Genomic DNA, 21,489 nt, shown 5'->3' with positions numbered 1-21,489 from the left:
GGGGGCGGTGTGGCATTGTTGGTCAGGAACAATATTACAGTTGTAGAAAGGATGTTTGGGGACTCGCTAACTGAGGTAGTATGGGCTGAGCTTAGAAACAGGAAAGGAGAAATCACCATGCTGGGAGTTTTCTATAGGCCTCCGAATAGTCCCAGAGATGTAGAGGAAAGGATAGCAAAGATGATTCACGATAGGACTGAGAGAGGCAGGGTAGTTGTCATGGGGGACTTCAACTATCCAAATATTGACTGGGATCACTACAGTACGAGTACTATAGATGGATCAGTTTTTGTCCAGTGTGTGCAGGAGGGCTTCCTGACACGGTATGTAGACAGACCTACAACGGGCGAAGCTACTTTAGATTTGGTACTGGGTAACGAGCCTGGCCAGGTGTTAGATTTGGAAGTAGGTGAGCACTTTGAAGATAGCGATCACAATTCTGTCAGGTTTATTTTAATGATGGAAAGGGATAGGTGTACTCCACCGAGCAAGAGTTACAGCTGGGGGAAGGGAAATTACGATGCAATTAGGAAAGATTTAGGAAGCGTAGAATGGGGAAGGAAACTGCAGGGGATGAGCACATTAAAAATGTGGAGCTTATTCAAGCAAAAGCTCCTGTGTGTCCTAGATAAGTATGTACCTGGCAGGGAGGAAGATATAGAACGCGTGAGCCGTGGTTTACTAAGGGAGTGGAATCCCTGGTCAAGAAGAAGAAGAAGGTATATGTTAGGACAGAATGTGAAAACTGAGGGCGCTTGAGGGTTACAAGGAAGTCAGGAAGGACCTAAAAAGAGAGCTCAGAAGAGCCAGGAGGAGACATGAGAAGTTGTTGGCGGATAGGATCAGGGTTAACCCTAAGGCTTTCCATAGGTATGACAGGAATAAAAGAATGACGAGATTTAAATTAGGGCCAATCAAGGATAATAGTAGGAAGTTGTGTGTGGAGTCAGAGGAGATAGGGGAAGCACTAAATAAATATTTTTGACAGTGTTCACTATAGAAAATGAAAATGTTGGCGAGGAAGATACAGAGATACTTGCATCTAGACTAGAAGAGATTGAGGTTCACAAGGATGGGGTATTAGAAATACTGCAGAGTGTGAAAGTAGACAAGTCCTGGGCCGGATGGGATCTATCCTAGGATCCTCTGGGAAGCAAGGGAAGAGATTGCCGAGCCTTTGGCATTGATCTTCAAATAATCATTGTCTACAGGAATAGTGCCTGAGGACTGGAGGATAGCAAATGTGGTTCCCTTGTTCAAAAAGGATAGCAGAGACAACTCAGGTAATTACAGATCAGTGAGTCTCACTTCAGTTGTTGGTAAAGTGTTGAAAAAGGTTATAAGAGATAGGATTTATAACCATCTGGAAAAGAATAATCTGATCAGGGACAATTAGCATGGTTTTGTGAAGGGTAGGTTGTGCCTAACGAATCTTATTGAGTTTTTTGACAAAGTGACCAAACAGGTAGATGAGAGTAAACCGGTTGATGTGGTGTATATGGATTTCAGCAAGGCGTTCGATAAGATTCCCCACAGTAGGCTATTATACAAAATGCGGAGGAATGGGATTGTGGGAGACATAGCAGTTTGGATCAGTAATTGGCTTGCTGAAAGAAAACAGAGGAATGTAGTTGCTGGAACATGTTCATCTTGGTGTCCAGTTACTAGCGGTGTCCCGCAAGGGTCGGTGTTGGGTCCACTGCTGTTTGTCATTTTTATAAATGACCTGGATGAGCGCTTAGAAGGGTGGGTTAGTAAATTTGCGGACGACACTAAGGTCGGTGGAGTTGTGGATAGTGACGAAGGATGTAGTAGGTTGCAGAGAGAAATAGGTAGGATGCAGAGCTGGGCTGAGAGGTGGCAAATGGAATTTAATGTGGACAAGTGTGAGGTGACACACTTTGGACGGAGTAATCGGAATGCAAAGTACTGGGCTAATGGTAAGATTCTTGGGAGTGCAGATGAGCAGAGAGATCTCGGTGTTCATGTACACAGATCCTTGAAAGTTGCCACCCAGATTGACAAGGTTGTTAAGAAGGCATACAGTGTTTTGGCCTTTGTTAATAGAGGGACTGAGTTCCGGAACCAGGAGGTTATGCTGCAGCTGTACAAAGCTCTGCTACGGCCACATTTGGAGTATTGTGTACAGTTCTGGTCACCGCATTATAAAAAGGATGTGGAAGCTTTGGAAAGGGTGCAGAAGAGATTTACTAGGATGTTGCCTGGTATGGAAGGAATGGCTTACGAGGAAAGGCTGAGGGCCTTGAGGCTGTTCTCGTTCGAGAGAAGAAAGTTGAGAGGTGACTTAAAAAAGACATACAAGATAATCAGAGGGTTAGATAGGGTGGACAGGGAGAGCCTTTTTCCAAGTATGGGCCGGCAAACACAAGGGTACACAACTTTAAAGTGAGGGGAGATAGGTATAAGACAGATGTCAGAGGTAGTTTCTTTACTCAGAGAGTAGTAAGGGTATAGAATGCTTTGCCTGCAATGGTAGTAGATTCACCAAGTTTAAGTGCATTTAAGTCGTCATTGGACAGGCATATGGACGTACATGGAATAGTGGAGGTGGGATGGGTTTCAGATTAGTATGACAGGGTGGCGCAACATCGAGGGCCGAAGGGTCTGTACTGCGCTGTAATGTTCTATGTTCTATGTTTTATGTTTTATGTAACTGCGAATTGATTCACTGCTGTATCAGTTAGCAGTGTGGGTTTCTTTCTCTTTCTCCTTCACTGACCATTTGCTGCCTTCTGGGAGATTGTTGCATGGAAGGTGCTGGAAGAAGTTATTCATATGTCTGTGGTCATGCAGGGAATGTGTACTTAAATAAATCACCTGTTCTCTCAAGATTTGTTTTCATTATTCTTTTGTGCAATTTTGGGATCACTGGATGGCAACTTTTGTTCTGCATCCTCATTGCCTTGAAATTATTCGTTTGCTAAATGATTCCAGAGGACATTTCAGAATTAGCTACATTGCTGTGGGCCTGGAGTCACTTGTCAGTCAGGCCAGAATAGGATGGCAGATGGGTCACTACAACAACATTGATAGTTTTGTGACAGCATTACTCGGCATAGACATTCCAGGTGTATTCATTGAATTATAAACTTAAATCTCTCCATAGTCTTGGTCTGAGCCCTGGATTATGAGCTCAAGAATATTGTCACTGTACTAGCCTAGCAGGGAAAAATTAGCATAAAACTCAGTTGCCACGTCCCAAATCTGCTGTCATTTTTACTGAAAATCACAAGTTGTAATGGCATGGAAGGAAGCCATTCAGCTCACTGTGCCTGCACTGGCTCTTCAAAGGAAAATCATTATCTCGTGCCAATCTTCTGCTTTATCCCATAACCTTGCACACTACCTCTATTCAAATGATCATTTGACATCTCTTGAATGCCTTAATTGAACCTGCTTCTGCTGTATTTTCTCGTCAGTGCATTCTCCACCCAAATTACTTGCTGTGTGAATCATGGGAATATAAGGAACAGGTGTAGAGTAAAGGACTATATCTATCTTAACTCCAAGAATAGCTTCTAAACGGGTGCAAAAGGAACTGGATCATACAGATATCAGATCACATGGAATTGGAACCTGATTCTAAAAGGCTTCAGCAGCCTTTGCCCTTTCATCATGCGTAGTAAATAGCTGTGTTTAGTAAAGTATGTCAACATTAACTCAAAGAATGAAGACCTCATTAAGACCTGATATGATCTGTTACTTTAACAGGAACAGCAATTGACCATATAGCTACATCATCATTTCCTAATTAACTTTGCTTGACTATTCATTAAGATCATGGTTGATCCTTTATTTCATTACTAATTATAATAACAGTAACTTTCAGCAAATTATATGTATTTAAATCTAATATTTCCAAGCATTGTGTGTTTAAAGTAAATTTATAATTTCTTTTCAAACTGTTGCTACTTAGAAATTTATGGACAGTAATCCCAGTCTTTATGAACTTCGAGCCAAAATAGAGTACTATGCTGGTTTTGAACGAGAAATTGAGGAACTCAGCTCCACCATTACAGTGGACTTTATTGAACTGAATACAGGTAAGTGTTAGTTAAGGTTTAGACATTAAATATGCTCAGTTGGAAAAAGAGAAAGCTAAATTATTGTCAAAATGGAGAGAGACTTCAGAAGGATCTGTTTGTCCTCATACATCAATTGCAGGAAACTAGTATGTAGTTAAAGCAGGTAATAAAGAAAGCAAATGGAATTTTGACATTTATTTCTCAAGGAATAGAGTACAAAAATAAAGAAGTGTTGCTGCAACTGTACCATACGTGGAGTATTGTGGACAGCTTTGGTCACCTTCCTTGAGGAGGCTACGTTTGTAATCATAGTCATAGAGTCATATAGCATGGAAATAGACTCTTCGGTCCAAGCAGTCCATGACGAACATAATCCCAAGCTAAACTAGTCCCACCCGCCTGCCTCCTGGCCCATATCCCTCCAAACCTTTCCTGTTTATGTATCCATCCAAATGTTTTTTTAAATATTGTAATTTACCCGAGTTCACCACTTCCTCAGGAAGTTCATTCCACACATGAATTACCTCCTATACAAAATATTTGTCTCTTAGTCTCTTATGTCTCTTTTCAAATCTCTCTCCTCTTACCTTAGAAATGTGCTCCCTAGTCTTGAAATCCCCCATTTCAGGGAAAAGGCAACTTCCATCAACTCTATCTATACCTCTCATTATTTTATAAACTACTACCAGTCACCTCCTAGAAACTAGTGGAAAAAACTCCCATCCTATCCAGCCTTTCTTTAGAACTCAAACCTTCCATACCCAGCAACATCCTGGTAAATCTCTTCTGAACCCTGTCCAGCTTGATAATATCCTTCCTACAACTGTGTGACCAGAAATGGACATAAAAACAACCTTTTCATGGCTTTAATTTTTCTTTGAATAGAAGCATGGATTTTAGATGAATGTCAGTTCTTTCCAGTTTTTTTTTAGCTTTTGACTCAAAGTGATTTTTGTGTAAGACTTTTTGAGCCAGTGGTTTTAGATTCTGACTGTAGTCAAGATTCAATTAGTAGAATCGAAATGTAAAAAAAACACTCTTGAGACTTGCAAACAGATTTCCAACACAACATTAATCCATACCAGGATTTCTCAGAATTAATCCAAACATTGCAAATTCCAATTAAAACCATCATATATTTAAAGATGTCATTTGTAAACTTGTGTGAAATTTGTATCTTCATTAAAAGTCCCCACATGTTCACAGACTACCTGGAATAATTCTGGCCAGTAACTATGGGCTGAATTTTGCCAAATCTCATCCAAGTGTCAATTTGGGGAAATTCCGTGGAAGATTTTGCTATGTCATAGTGTCATACAGCACGGATTGTACATCAGTAAGTTGTCTCATGCAATTCTCCATTGCTCACTCATCATAGTAGTCCACATGATTTCACTGCTGTGCTTGAGCAATTGTGCACTCACCAGCAGTGGATGTACTCACTGCTTCCAGGCCCTTCTGGCATTTTTAAAGCCCACAATATCAGTTGCTGCCACTTCAGAGAGCATCTAGTATGATGCAAAGAAAAAGTCAAAAATGACACGACACCAAGTTTAATTGAAATCACGATCTTTCGGAGCAATGCTCCTTCGTCGAGTAAAATGAGAGAGGGCACGCTGATACAGTTACTTTACTCTATCACCTGTCTAATTGACTATCGTTGTAAATGCAGCTTTAAGAAGCAAGCCATACAGCCTACCTATTCTTAGTGTTGAAATAACTGCATAAAGGTTGCATTTGGTCACCAAGGCACCCTTTATTTACTTGCGCACAATACACTGGCTGTAGCAAGCCAACTTAGAGCCAGTCCTCTGAACTCAGGAGAATCTAATCTCCTGGTTCCCCCCGACACTACTGCCACACAGCAGTAGTGCTTATATTCCCCAGCATCCATCTTGTGTATGTATCGGTCTGAGATGCAGTGCAAATACCAAGTGTAAATAATTTTATCACTACCCCATCACCAGGAAAATCACCAATGTGGCAAAGGAACTAGTGACATGCAAAGCCCAGAGTGGCAGATGCATACGTGAAGGGGAGGGGAGGGATTAAATTAAAACAAATCTCTTGTATATGTTTTTTATCCAACACTTCTGTTTATGTTTTTTATCTTAAATTTCTGCCCCGGGAATGACTCTGACTATCCATTCTATCTATCATTCTCATAATTTTGTCGACTTCTATCAGGTCGGCCCTCAGCCTTCGACTTTCAAGTGAAAACAAATCAGGTTTGTGCAATCCCTCCTCATAGTCTTGGGTTCTCTTCTGTCTTCCTATATGATTCAGTGTGTGTATGTGTTGGAAAAATCCATCATAAGGATTTGAACGTTTGAATAAACCATCCTTTTTCTTTTTAACCTAAAAGGGAGCGTTTTGCTGGTCATTTGAAATTGTGGAATAACGTGGCGATAAACCCTTCTGCTAATTAAACCAAACACACAGAAAAACTCACCTCGCCTCATAATCTGTTAAATTATGAGTGACAGAGATCTACCCAAATTCCACTATTTAACAAAAAGTATCAATTTATTCTTTAACTCTAAAAGCAAACAGTAAACAACAACTATTTACAATTCTAAGCCTCCTTTGTCTTAAAGGTTTGTTATCTACATCCCATTCTATTACAATATCCTGATCCAATGAAAGCCCTTATTAAATTTGCAGCATCTTAATTTTCAAAACCTGATAGCAGCTGTCATCTTTGGTTTTAGTCTCCCTCTGTTTATAGATCTCTCTGGGTCATCTTCAGTCTTCTGCTGGAAAGATGTTACATATGAAAAAGGGACCTTTTACAGAGAGTGTGGTGATGAGCAGTTATTCAATGGCAGTTGGTGCACTTTCTGGCCAACTGTCCCAAAATGCTTGCTTTTTTAATATCCCAAACATCGGATCATCTCTTTGATTCGATGTTGTCAAAACAGAAAATTCAAATTCAATTGGGTTTTAGTATCTTGGTGCATTATTTAAACTGATTGGTTAAATTCAACTGCTGTGAAAACAACTGAGGTATCTAGGTTACAACCAAATGTTGCATCTTTCAATTTTCTAGCACACTCTGCGACTGTTAGTCAGTTACATGACAGGTGCTTGCAAACTTTCACCTTTCAATCTCTCTTCTTAAAGGTACAGTAATTTCTTCAACTTCATAACATTTGAGATTCACCAGACAGATGTAATTTTGAAAGGGAAGAAAGAAAGGAATAAAAGACTTTTAAAAATCACCTTGTTATGAACAAACAAGAACAATAAAATAATTCAATTTGGCTCACCTTCATGTCCAGAACGATGCCTAAATTCTAGGTCTGCAGTATCTATATGTAATTGTGGAGCCACAATATTTGATGCTCTTATACCAAATTAACAGCATGAGAATTAAACTTACTTTTAAAAAGCATTTTCTAATCAAGCTGCTCAAAATGTGAGATTTGAACTGATTGTCTATTTCCGTCACCTTTAGAACCCATAAAAATGGCTCTTTCAGTGGAAGCCAAGGCTTGGAAAATGGCACTTTGTCGGTTTTTGAATGAGCAGTACAAGGAAAGAATGGCAGCAATAACAGCATTTATTTCTGAAGAAATGAAGAATTTGGCTCGGCCTATTCAAGATCTGGATGATGTTAGATTTGCCATGGAGTCCTTGTCGCAAATACGAAATAATGAGATACAGATGGATATGACTTTGGGCCCCATTGAGGTATGTGATCTTTTATTTTAAAGTATGTCCCCTATACATGTGTTTATTTTCTTCCTTTTTCAGTTTTAAAAGTTTTTAAAATCCAAAGTTGACTTAATCTAAATGAAAACTCCATTTAAGAGCATTCTAAGTCTGTCTGACAAAACAGGCACTATGTTATCTGGACTGTTTCAAGCAGCGATCACCTAAATACTGAAATTGCAGTCATAGTTCATTAGCTATGACCACAAAATAATATAACTGCCTACCAGAAGCAAATAGTAGTTTCATAGAAGTTCCTAGAAATTTTCAGCAAATAAGATCTTTTGTGCAGACCAGAGGATGTGAAGAAATTATGTTTTCTTTGTACAAAGATTTATCCAAACTCAATTTGAAGTGGTTGGTTCAGTTTGGATGAGAAATGTAATGACAGATTTATTTGCCTTGTTATGGCTATGTTGCAAATTCACTAGCATGATACAGCAGATTAGGGTTAAATGTATTGAACAGGCAGCTTAAACTTTATTTCTGTTCTTTTGTAAGATAGATTTGATTGAGTTCTTTAAAATTCTAAAGGGATGTCATAATACATATGAGCAGTGGTTGAGGACCTTGTGTCTGTACTTGATGGAATTCAGAAGCATGAGCATGTATCTCATTGCAAGTTGCAGATTACTGACAGGTGTGGATAGAATGCACATGGAAGAGATGTCTCCAATAGTAGGAGAGTCACAGTTTCTGAGGGAAGGGACAACCTTTTAGAACTGAGATGAGGAAGAATTTTTTCAGCCAGAGTCTGTGCATCTGTAGAATTCATTACATCAGAAGGCTGTGGAGGCCAGATCATTGTGTGTATTTAAGACAGAGATATATAGGTTCTTCATTAGGTTTGAGGGTTCTGGAGGAGAAGCCAGGACAATGGAGTTGAGAAATATATCAGTCATGATAGAATAGCAGAGTAGACTCTATAGGTCGAATAGCCTGATTCAGTTCCATCTTGTGCATGCATTTTCTGTGTGGCAATGTGACTTTAGGACTTTGTTTCTCCATTGTTCTGGCAAATGGTGTCACTTCCCTCCCTTGACCTGCTGTGAATAGTGTCTTGAATAGTCCTGGAGTCACACTTTCAGTTCCTTCTATCCTGAAAGCCACTCTTACTGATTTTCAGTGGAATAGTGAAGACAGATTGTTCCCATTTCTGAAGAGTGTGTGTAACTTCAAGCAATTTGGCTGAAGAACAAAAAGCAGTACAGAAACAACCCTCCAAGCCTGCGCCGACACATTTTGCCCTTCCATGTTAAAACTGTCTTCACTTACAGGATCTATATCCCTCTAATCCCTTTTTCTTCATGTATTTGTCCAAGTGCTTCTTGAATGCTGCTATTGTGTCTGCTTCCACCACCTCCTTTGTCTGTACCTTTCGGGCACTCACCACCCTTTGTGTGAAAAACATGCCTCAAACATCTCTTTTAAACTTGCCCCTTGCACCTTTAACCTAATAATTGGCCCCTCCACCCTGGGAAATAGCCTCATATATTACACTCTATTTGTGCCATTCACAATCTTAGAAACTTCTATCAGGTCGCCCCTCAACCTTCTCCATTCCAGTGAAAACAAACCTAATCTATCCAATCTTTCTTCATTGTTAAAATGCCCCATACAAAGCAATGTCCTGGTAAACCTTTTCTGTACCCTCTCCAAAGCATCTTTCTGGTACTGTGGTGACCAGAACTGTAGCCACTATTCAAGTGTCATCTAACTAAAGTTCTATAAAGCTGCAGCATAACCTGTCTAACCTTCTACTCAATGCTCCTTCCAATGAAGGCAAGCATGTCATAGTACTTTTTTACTACCTTATCTACCTGTGCTGCCATCTTCAGTCATCTGTGGACCTGTACACCCAGATCCCTCTGCATATCAATACTCCTAAGGTTTCTGCCATTTACTGTATAATTTCCACCTGTACTTAAACTTCCAAACTGCATCACCTCACATTCATCTGGATTAAACTCCATCTGCCATTTTTCTGCCCATGCCTCTAACTGATCTATATCCTACTGTATCCTCTGACAATCCTCCACAATATCTGCAACTCCGCCAATCTGCATCATCCACAAAGTTACTAATTAGACCAGTTATGTTTTCTTCCAATCATTTAATGTAGATCACCACAGCTGAGGTCTCAGCACTGATTCCTGTGGAACACCACTAGTCACAACCCTCCATTCTGACAAGCATACTTCTTCCACTACACTCTGTTTTCTATGGCTAAGCCAGTTCTGCACCCAACTTGCCGGCTCACCTGTATACCATGTGACTTCACCTTTTATACCAGTCTGCCATGAGGGACCTTGTCAAAGGCTTTACTGAAGTACATGTTGATATTATGAACCACTTTTCCCTCATCAATCGCCTTCATCGCCTCCTCAAAACACTTGATCAAGTTACTGAGGCACGACCTCCCACACACAAAACCATTCTGTTTATCGCTAATCAGTCTATCTGCTCCTAAATGCTTATAGACCTTGCCCTGAGACTCATTTCCAATCATTTCTGTACCATTGACATGAAGTTCACGGACCTGAAATTTAGCTCTGTTTCCCTTTTTTAACAATGGGACAACATCAGCTATTCTCCAGTTCTTTGGGACCTCACCTGTGGCTAAAGCAGATACCAAGGTATCTGTCAATGCTCCAGCAATTTGTTCTTCTGGCCTCCCTCAATATTTTGGGATAGATCCCATCACAACCCAGGGACTTACCTATCATAATACCTTTTAAGATGCACAATGCCTCTTTATTTTTAATAGCAACTTGGCTTAGAAATTTGACAATCCCTTCCCTGAGATCATCCTCCACCAATTCCTTCTCATTGGTGAATTCCGATATAAAGTATTCATTTCAGACCCACCTACCTTTTCTGGCTCTGCACCTACACTCCCTCCTTTGTCCTTGAGTTGCCCAACTCTTTCCCTAGCTACCTTCTTGCTTTTTATATGTATCTAAAAAACCTTGGGATTCTCCTTAATCCTGTTTGCTAATGGATTTTCATGACCCCTTTTAGGCCTGTTAATTCGTTGTTTAAGTTCTTTCTTACCTTCCTTATATATTTCAAGGGCTTTGTCAGTTCCCATCCTCCTAGCCCTTAAGTATTCTTTCTTATTTTTTGACATTCCTGGTCATCCAAGGTTCATGTAACTTGTCATATCTATCCTTCATTCTTGCAGGAACGTGCCACTCCTGAGCTCTTATCAACTGCCCTTTGAAATATTCCTATATGCCCAAAGTGGATTTTTGCTCAAACAGCCACCTTCAGTCATTACTGTCCGGTTCCTGCCTCATATATGTTACAATCGAGCCCTCCACAATCACCTGATGAAGGAGCGTCGCTCCGAAAGCTAGTGTGCTTCCAATTAAACCTGTTGGACTATAACCTGGTGTTGTGTGATTTTTAACTTCATATTGTTGTAGTTTGCCTTCCCCAAAGTTAACACTTTCAGCTGAGGGCTGCTGTCATCCTTATCCATGAGTAATTTAAAACTCACGGTATTATGGTCAGTATTCCTGAATTGCTCCCCCAGTGAAACTTCACTCTCATGGCCGGGTTCATTTCCCAAAAGTAGGCCCAGTTACTGCAGGTAGGAACAAGTTACTGCAGGTGCTGGAATCTGTACTGAAAACAATAAATGCTGAAGATCACAGTGGGTCAGACAGCATCTATGGTGAGAAAGTAAGCTAATGTTTCAAGTCTAGATGTCTAGAAGAGTCTTTGAAATGTTTGCTTGCTCTCTCTCCATGGATGCTGTCTGACTTGCTCTGATCTCCAGTATAAACCTTTGCTCAGGATGTTGACATCGGGAGTTTCAATGATGGTAACAACATCGAATGTCAAGGGATGATTGTCTGATTCGAAATGAACATTGCCTGGCATTTGTGTGGCATAAATGTTACTTGTCAATTTGGGCATAATACAGATTTTGTTGCATTTGAACATGAACTGCTTCATCTTTGCCAATAAAGTGTCATATGCCCTCAAAAGGTTTTCTTTCTCTTTGTCTTTCCACTAAATCTGGATGCATGCCCAGGGTCGACAGCTGGCATGGAGGGCTCTTTTGTGGAGTCTGTTGACCTTGAACATTTGGGTGAACTACCCCTGGGCTTTTGTGGCTGGATGGTGGAGAGATGATGTCACCGGATGCAAGCTCACCCTACTCAGACCCAGCTTTCATAGGGTTGAGGGTTGCAAGCATGATGGAGATTGAGGGCCTAGGTATCTCTGAAGTGGGGCTTGGGGATGATGTGTGGTTTCTTCTCTGTCTGTGTGCCACCCATTCTCCTTCAATACCTAAACTGAGCTTGAGCCTGCCTAGTCCTCTCTTGCCTTGCCATTCATGCTGAGTAGCAATGGCTAAATTGATGGCATGAAAGTCTATGTGCACCTCTAGCAGCACTGAGTGTCCTCCTAAACCTGGCTATCCATAGCAGCCACCAATCTATTCATGGTAACAACCAAATATACATAGCCAGTACCGGACTGAACTTTTTCACCTATAATCCAGTTTACCAAGTGTCTCTGACAAATATGTGTTGCTGCTCTTGTGTCTATTTAGTTACTAAGTTCGAGTAGGACTGAGCAGATGCCTTCTTTTTAGTGCCAATGACCTTGGATGTATTCTTCCTTAACCAGCTGCAGAGCAATGGCAGTGATGTTCACATCAGAATGTGTTCCACACTCTAATGTAGCTAAAGTACACTTTTAAGTGTCCATATTTGAACTGGTGGAGGGCGCAAGAAATAGTCTTGTTGGTACATACTCTGAGCATTCAATGGCTTCTTCCTCAGAGGTATATGAGCCGCTGATGTCTGAAAGGACTGTTTCTTTGTGGTGGGAGACCTTCTGATGCCTCAATAAGACAATAAAGGAAATGATTTACAAAATAAGAGTGGAACATTGAGCATCTTAAGAATGCATTCACATTGGAGATAATGGGAAAGGAATGCAGCACAGCACAATCAATCTTTCTTGATTGCTGAGACATGGAGATCTTGGCATTCCCACATGAGCAGTTATGTTCATAGAATCATACGGTACAAAAGAGGCCCTTTCTCCCAACAAGCCTATATGCTGCAGCACAGTGGCTCAGTGGTTAGCATTGCTGCCTCACAGTGCCAGGGACCTGGGTTCAATTCCAGCCTTGGGTGACTCTGTGTGGAGTTTGCACATTCACCCTGTGTCTGTGTGGGTACTGTCTGGGTGTTCTATTTACCTCCCACAATCTAAAGGTGTGTGGGTCAGGTGACTTGGCTATGTTAAATTGCCCATAGTGTTAGGTGCATGAGTCAGGGCTAATAAAGGGTAGAGAAATGGGTCTGGGTGGATTACTCTTTGGAGGGTCAGTGTGGATTTGTTGGGCTGAAGTGCCTATTTCCATGCTGCAGGGAATCTAATCTAATCAAATTTAAAATATATTACTACCTGCACTAGTTCCACTTTCCCACACAGGGCCTGTGGCTTTGAATGTTATCATACTTCAAGTGCTCATCCAAGTACTTTTTAAACATTGTGAGGTTTCACACCCTAACTACCCACCCAGGCAGTGCATTCCAGACATGGACCACCCTCTAGGTAAAAATACTTGTCCTTAAATCCCATGAAAGTGTCCTGCCTTTGACTTTAAAATTATACTCTTTCAATTAAGGGGAATATCTGCTTTCTATTCACTCTGTCCATGTCCCTCATAATCTTGTACACCTCTATCAAGTCCCTCAATCTTCTCAGCTCCAAAGAAAACCACTGTCACTCAGGTAGCCTCTCTAACTGAAGTGTTGCATCGTGGGCAACATCCCATTGAATCTCCTTTTTTCCCCGTTTAATACAATCATATTGTCCCGATAGTGCAGTGACCAGAACTACATATTGTACTCCAGCAGTGACCTAAACAAAGTTCTGCATGGCTCCAGCTTGACCTCCCTACTCTTATAATCTATGCCATAACTGACAAAGACTATTGTTTTTTATGCCTTCTGAACTATTCTATTAATATGACCTGTTATTTTCAGGGATCTATGGACAAGCACCCCAAGATCCCTCTGTTCCTCTGAGCTTCCTAGTGCATAGCCCCACATTTTTCAAGGTTATATTCCATCTGATACTGAAGTGCCCAATGACCAATCCATTTTTGACCTGCTGTAACCTAACACCTTCCTCTTCACTAATAACCATCCAGCCAATCTTTGTATCATCTGCAAACTTACTTATCATCACTCCCACATTCTCATCTTCATCATATATGAATGTCACAAACAATAAGAGACCCAGAACTGATTCCTATGATATGCTACTTCTCACCAGGCTCCAGTCATACAAACAGCCTTGCACTACCTCTCTCCGTCTCCTATCGCGAAGCCAATTTTGGATCAATTTTGCCAAGGCTCTTGCCATGAGACTTTAATTTCTTTATCAGTTTCCCATGTGGGACCTTGACAAAGGCTGTGCTGAAGCCCACATAAAATACATCAATTGCCTTACCCACATCAAACACGTGGTCACCTCTTCGAAAAATTTCACCAAATTTGTTAGGCTTAACCTCCTTCTGACAAAGACATGCTGACTATCCCATATTAAACCTTGCCTCTCAAAATGGAGATTAAATTTCTTCACTATTTTCTCAAATAGTTTCCCTACCTCTGACATTAAACTCACTGATCTACAGATCCCTGGTCTATCCCTACCAACCTTCTTGTAAAGTGGAACCGCATTAGCTATCCTCCAATCTTCTGGCACCTCCACTGTGGCCAGAGAAAGTTTAAACATTTAAGGGGGACCCCTTGTAATTTCTTCCCTTGTCTCCCACAGCAGCTTTCTTGTGAGCTCAAGCATGATCCTGGCAAGGAAAGATTGTGGCCCTTTTAGCCTATTGTGGTATTTTTCTACTTGCAGGAACCCAAAGGAAAGAATTGAGTGAGATGAAAATAAGAGACACAGATATTAATGCATGAAATATGCTGAGGTATTCTGAGTGAATGAGTAGAAAGCACACAGGACAGTGGTTTGGGATATCAGTTGGGTGAAAGCCGCTGAGGGAAGTAGCTGCCTGCAATATGTGAGTGGCAAGCCATGAACCTTGATGGGAGATGGATGCAGCAGCAGAGTTAGAGACAATGTGAGGTAGCAGAGAGAGAAGGTGTTGATACTTACACTTGCAACTTGTGGCATTGCTGGGCCTTTGAGCTGTAATCGCTGCACTAACTCAGGTGCCTGCTTTCAACCAGGCAGGCAGTGTCTGGAGCTGTAGTCTCCTCTTGTGGTCCCAGAGAAAGATGACAGTCTTTCTCACCACAGCTCCAGCTAGCAGGGTCTCCAGGTCAGCAAAGGGTTGTGCCAACATACCTCTATCAGTTATGTCATTTCCAATTGCACATCAACATACTAAGGACAGCCCCTGGCTGGCAGCATTTGCAGTAATGGGCTTTAAACATGGTGTCCTTGGCTGGATTGTTGGGAGGTCCTGGCACCAGTGAGCACTTCTGTCTCTGCTGGGTATGGTATTGCACAACAGGGGTATTATTGAGTTGAAATACATAATGAACGATGTGAACAATGGACAACTGTGTGAGAAAAAATGACAGGGTTCACAAGTGAAATGTTTCATGGATTTCCTCCAAAGAAGAATCATCCCGTTGAGAAATGAATCCATACTATCTGCCTATGAGTGAATGGGGTTTTCACTTGCAATTACAAACTTTTCATCTCATTATCTATATGAGCAAGAAGTTGCATGAGTTTACTTAGCAAATTCTGTAGCAAGTAAGCCAGAGGATCTTGCCACTGATCAGGCTATCTGAGTTCACAAGCCTGGCACCATAGTTACAGCCAGCTTTGGGTGCTGCAAATCAGCAATTGTCACTCAGCATGTGCTGGTTGCTCCTTGCAATCCAAAGAAAGCTAAACTGGCCCCAAGTTTTACAGAGACTGCCTACAAGCACTGGGATTGAATCATCAAAGGATAGTCAGCCGCATTCCAACTGATGGCATCAGGAGATTAGAGCCTTCCATTCTGTAAAGAGATGCAGCACATGACAACATTGTGTCTACAATGAAAGGGAAAATCAGCAGCACTGCAACAGGGCCCATGATCTGCTGTACATTGTCAAGGTGAGTGGCTCCATTTCTAATCAACCAGACACTCATAGTGCCATTGAAATAACTCCCCAGAGGCTGGTATCCCATCATTAAGTCATCCTGTACTTACATATGAAAAGTCGTTGACTTTAGTACCGCTTCATTCAGAGTCAGCTACCCTTCGGCTCATGATGCCTGTGCTGGCCATGATGCCGTTCTAAACTAATTCCATTTACCTGCACATGGTCCATATCCTTCTATTCCCTGCCTGTTCATGTGTCTGTCAAAATCCCTCTTAAATGGTGCTAAAATATCTGCTTCTATATTATCTCCCCTGACAATGTGTTCCAGGCACCTATAACACTGTGCAAAAGATTTGCCTTACATATTTCATTCAAACTTTCTCCATCTCGCTTTAAATCTATGCCCTTGACTATTTGATATTTCCATCCTGGGAAAAGAATCTGACTATCTACCCTACCCATGCCTTTCATAATTTTATATACTTCTATCAAGTCCCTCCTCAGTCTCTGATGCTCGAGTGAAAACAATCCAAATTTACACAACCTCTTATTATAGTTAATACACTCCAATCAAGGCAACATCCTAGTAAACCGCTTTTGCTCCCTCACTAAAACTTCCACATCCTTCCTGTAAAGTGGCGACCAGGACTGCACAAAACTCCAAATGTGACCTAACAAATGTTTTATGCAGATGCAACATCTGAAACTTAGGATTTGCTCCCCCTTTGCAACTGGATCCTTGACTTTCTGACTGACAGATCACAAGCAGTAAGGACAGGCAACAACATGGCTCGGTGGCTCAGTGGTCAGCACTGCTACCTCACTGTGCCAGGGACCCAAGTTCAATTACTGCCTCTGGTGATTGTCTGTGTGGGGTTTGTACATTCTTCCTGTGTTTGTGTGGGTTTTCTGCGGGTGCTCCAGTTTCCTCCCACAATCGAAAGATGTGCTGATCAGGTGAATTGGCCATGCTAAATTGTCCATAGTGTTAAGTCAGGGGTAAATATCGGGTAGGGGAATGGGTCTGGGTGGGTTACTCCTTGGAGGACCGGTGTGTATTTGTTGGGTGGAAGGGCCTGTTTACATATTGTAGGGAATCTAATCTAAAACACCTTCTCCATGATAATCCTCAACACTGGTACTCAGTGCATACTCAGAGCTTTAACTATACTCCTTGTACACTCATGACAGTGTGGCCAAATTCAGCTCAAACTCCATTTACAAGGTTGCCGATGACACCACTGCAGAGGGTTGGATTTCAAACAACAATGAGACAGAATATAGGAAAGAGATAGGCAGCTTAGTGGCTTGGTGTAAAGACAACAAACTCTCCCACAACATCTGCAAAATGGAAGAGTTGGTCATTGACTTCAGGAAGTGGTGTGGAGGACACGGCCCTGCCTGTATCAGTGGTGCTGAGGTGGAGATCGTTGAGAGCTTCAAGAACAAAGAACAAAGAAAATTTACAGCCCAGGAATAGGTCCTTTGGCCCTCCAAGCCTGAGCTGATCCAAATCTATTGATTAAACCCTGCCGCCCAATTCCTAAGCATTTGTATCCCTTTGCTCCCCATCTATTCATGCATCTGTCCAGACGCATCTTAAATTAATCTACCATGCCTGCCTCTACCATCTCTGCTGGCAACGCGTTCCAGACACCTACCACCCTCTGTGTAAAGTACTTGCAACGTGTATCCCCCTTAAACATTTCATCTCTCATTATTGAATCCTTCACCCTGGGAAAAAGCTTATTTCTATCTACCCTGACTATACCCTTCATGATTTTGTAAACCTCAATCAGGTCCCCCCTCAATCTCCTTTTTCCTAATGAAAACAATCCTAACCTACTCAACCTCTCTTCATAGCTAGCACCTTCCATACTAGGCAACATCCTTGTAAACCTTTTCTGCACCCTCTCCAAAGTGTCAACATCCTTTTGGTAATATGGCGACCAGAACTGTACACAGTATTCTAAATGCAGCCGAACGAACGTCATGTGAAATTTTAACATGACTTGCCAGCTCTTATACTCAATAACCTATCCGATGAAGACAAGCATACCATATGCCTTCTTGACCACTCTATCCATCTGTGCAGCAACCTACAGGGTGCAATGGACTTGCACTTCCAGATCTCTCTGCTCATCAACTTTTCCCAAGACTCTTCCGCTCACTGTATAATTCGCTTGAGAATTAGGCTTGCCAAAATACATCACTCATATTTGCCTAAATTAAACTCCACCTGCTACTTCTCCACCCAACTCTCCAGTCTATCTATATTCAAGTTCTGAGGAATAACTATTGCCAGTAATCTGTCTGGTCAATCCATGTTGATTCCCACAATCAAGAAAGCACACTGATGCCTCTCCTTTCACAGAAGGCTGAGAAATTTTTGCATCTCCACAATGACTCTTACCAATTTTTTATAGATGCATCATAGAAAGCATCCTATCCAGATGCATCATAAGTTGGTATGGCAACTGCTCTGCCCAAGACTGTAAGAAATTACAGAAAGTTGTGAACGTAGCCCAGTCCATCACACAAACCAGCCGTCCTTCCAATTACTCTGTCTATACATCAACATAATCAAAGACCCCTCCATGCTGGTTATACTTTCCTCCACACTCTTTCACCAGGCAGGAGAAACAAAAATTTGAAAATACATACCAACAGATTCAAGAACAGCTTCTTCCCCTCTGTTATCAGACTTCTCATATATGAAAGTTAGTCTTTCTCTGCACATTTGATTTGATTTGATTTGATTTATTATTGTCACATGTACCTAGGTACAGTGGAAAGTTTGCTTTGCATGCGGCACAAGCAGATCATAACAAACGAAAGATCATAGGGTTATTAAACAGAACAAGGAATACAAACTTTCAGTTGCAAAGAAGGTGCACAAAAAGCAAGATCAACATTAGATTTGAAATTTAAGAGGTCCATTCAGAAGTCTAATAATAGTGGGGAAGAATCTGTTCTTGAACCTGTTGGTACATGTGTTTAAGCTTTTATATTTTCTGTCTGATAGAAGAGATTGTAGGAGAGCATTACCAGGGTGGGAGGGGACTTTGATAATGTTGTTAGCCTTTCTGTGCACCAAGATGTATAACAGAGTCCATGGATGGAAGGTTGGCTTCCGTGCTGGTCTGGACTGTGCACACAATTTTACGTTGTTTCTTACGATCCTGGGAAGAGCAGTTGCCGTACTAGGCTGTTAGGTATTTTTTCTGTGGTACATCTGTAAATGTTGGTGAGTGGTTGAGGGTTTTGGGTCTGTACTTGATGGAGTTTAGAAGGTAAGTGGGGAACCTGATTGAAGCTTATTGAGAAGCTTGGATAGAGTAAGTTTCCATTAGTAACAGAGATAGGACCTGAGGGCAGCTTCTAAGTGAAGAGACGATGCTTTCAAACTAGGATGTGGAAGAATATCTTCAGACGGAAAGTGGTGAGTCTATGAAGCTCATTGCTGCAAAGGGCAGTGGAAGCCAAGTCATTAAGTGTATTTAAGACATAGATAGGTAGAATCAAGGGTTACAGGGAGAAGCAGGAGAATGGAGATGAGAAACATGCCAGCCATGATCAAATGGCATAACAGACCTAATGGGCTGAAGGGCTTAATTCTGCTCTGATATCTTATGGTCATATAGTCCTAAAGTATCTGAGGAGTGCTAAATATTATGCAATCATCAGTAAGTGTCTCCATTTCTAACCTTGCAAGACCATAAGAAATAGAAGCAAGAGTAGACTGATCATCCCCTCAAGTCTGCTCCACTATTCAGTACAGTCGGCATTTTGGATCCAACATTCCTCACATCCACTTTTCTGCCTTTTCCCTGTAACTCTTGATTCCCCTACTGATCAAGAATCTGTCTTAGCCTTAAATATAGACATGGATTCTGCTCCCACAGCTCTCTGCAACAAAAGTTCCAAAGACTCACAATGATCTGAAAGAAGAAATTCCTCTTCATCTCAGTTTTAAATTGGCGTCTCTTTATTTTGAAACTGTGTCCTCTGACCCTCAACTCTCCCATGAGGGGAGATGTCCTCTCAACATATATCCAGTCAAGACCCTTAAGAATCCTTTATGTTTCAATGAGATTACTCTCATTCTTCTAAACTCCAATGAGTAGAGTCCTAACCTGTTTAGCCTTTGCTGATAAGACAATCCCTTCATACTGGGGACCATCCTCGTGAACCTTCTCTGAACTGTCTCCAATGAAATAACATCTTCCCTTAAATAAGGCATCCAAAACTGCTCATAGTATTCCAGATGTGGTCTCACCAGCACCTTGCAATTACAGCAAGACTTTCATACTCTTATACTCCAACACCCTTGAAATAACAACCAACATTCCATTCGCCTTCCTGATTGCCTGCTGGACCTGTGTACTGGCTTTCTGTGTTTCGTCCAAAATTACCCGCAAGTCCCTTTGTGATGCAGTTTTCTGCAGCTTTTCCTGTTTAAGTCATACTCTGATCTTTTGTTCTCTCTCAAAATGAACAACTTTACATTTTCCCACTTATACTCCATTTGTTAACTTTTGCCTACTTATGCATTTTTTAAGCTTCCTTGATTGAGAAGTTAACTGTGATGGAGAAGTTAACAGAGTTTTTTAAGTAGTAAGATGCAAATGCATGTTAATATGGAGCTATCCACCTGATGTCAAGAATTTGATTGCTGCCTGAGATGGAGGGCTAAATGGGAAAGGTTTTTGTAATAGTGAAATCCTGCCACCAAGTTATCATGCTCACTGTTATTGTTGCCATCTCAGTGAAGTGAAAATCATGCTCATAATTTTTACAACTTGTAATGAACTAGTTTCAATATTGTTTGTATTACTTTCACAACTTGCCGTTCTACCTCCTTTGTGTGAACTGCAAATTTGGCTAACTACAGTACCACAGTGTCCCAGCACTGATCCTTGTGGAATCCCAATGGTTACAAGTCACCAAACTGCAAAATAACCACTTAACTCCACTTTCTGTTTCCTGCCCATTAGATAGTTCTCTTATCACTGCCAATATACTGTGTTCAACACAATGGGCTCTTATCTTATGACTTAACTTTTTGTGAGGTACCTTGTCATAAGCCTTCTGGAAGTCCAGATACAACACATCCACTGGTTCTCCTCTCTATACTCTGGTTGAGATTTCCTCAAAAATTAGTCAGTCACGATTTCCTTTTCATTAAGCCATGCTGAATCAGCTTGATTAGACCATGATTTTATTGCTGTGACTTCCTAAATAAAAGATGCCAACATTTTCGAACAATAGATGTTACACTAAATCAACCTATAGTCACTTGCTTTTGGCCTCCCTCCATTCTTGTAGCTATTTATTAATGGCCATAAGATCTACCCCACAAACATCTACTTGTGCAGTTAATTCATTTATTTTGTTCTGAACACGAACTAGATTTCAGGAAAAAGCCATTAATTTTACCTTTTCGCCATTTCCCCCATGACCCTGTATGTTATAGAGTCATAGTGATGTTCAGCATGGAAACAGACCCTTCGGTCCAACCCGTCCATGCTGACCAGATATCCCAACCCAATCTAGTCCCACCTGCCAGCACCTGGCCCATATCCCTCCAAACCCTTCCTATTCATATACCCATCCAAATGCCTCTT

The 21,489-nt window shown here is 41.3% G+C and overlaps 1 protein-coding gene across 1 annotated transcript in view; it reads left to right on the top strand.

The window, feature by feature from the left end:
* The window catches only part of LOC122540182 (dynein axonemal heavy chain 8-like), a 1,320,893-nt gene that overhangs the window by 579,450 nt on the left and 719,954 nt on the right, over window positions 1-21,489 (top strand). The window contains exons 28-29 of the mRNA XM_043675532.1: window positions 3,938-4,064; window positions 7,504-7,739. Of these exons, the coding sequence (XP_043531467.1) occupies window positions 3,938-4,064; window positions 7,504-7,739 (363 nt within the window). The remainder of the gene's footprint in view (window positions 1-3,937; window positions 4,065-7,503; window positions 7,740-21,489) is intronic.

Source organism: Chiloscyllium plagiosum, chromosome 3 (genome assembly GCF_004010195.1).
Source record: "Chiloscyllium plagiosum isolate BGI_BamShark_2017 chromosome 3, ASM401019v2, whole genome shotgun sequence".
Classification (NCBI taxonomy): domain Eukaryota; kingdom Metazoa; phylum Chordata; class Chondrichthyes; order Orectolobiformes; family Hemiscylliidae; genus Chiloscyllium; species Chiloscyllium plagiosum.
The sequence above is the reverse complement of the archived record's forward strand: the minus strand, read 5'-3'. Positions and strand labels throughout refer to the sequence as shown.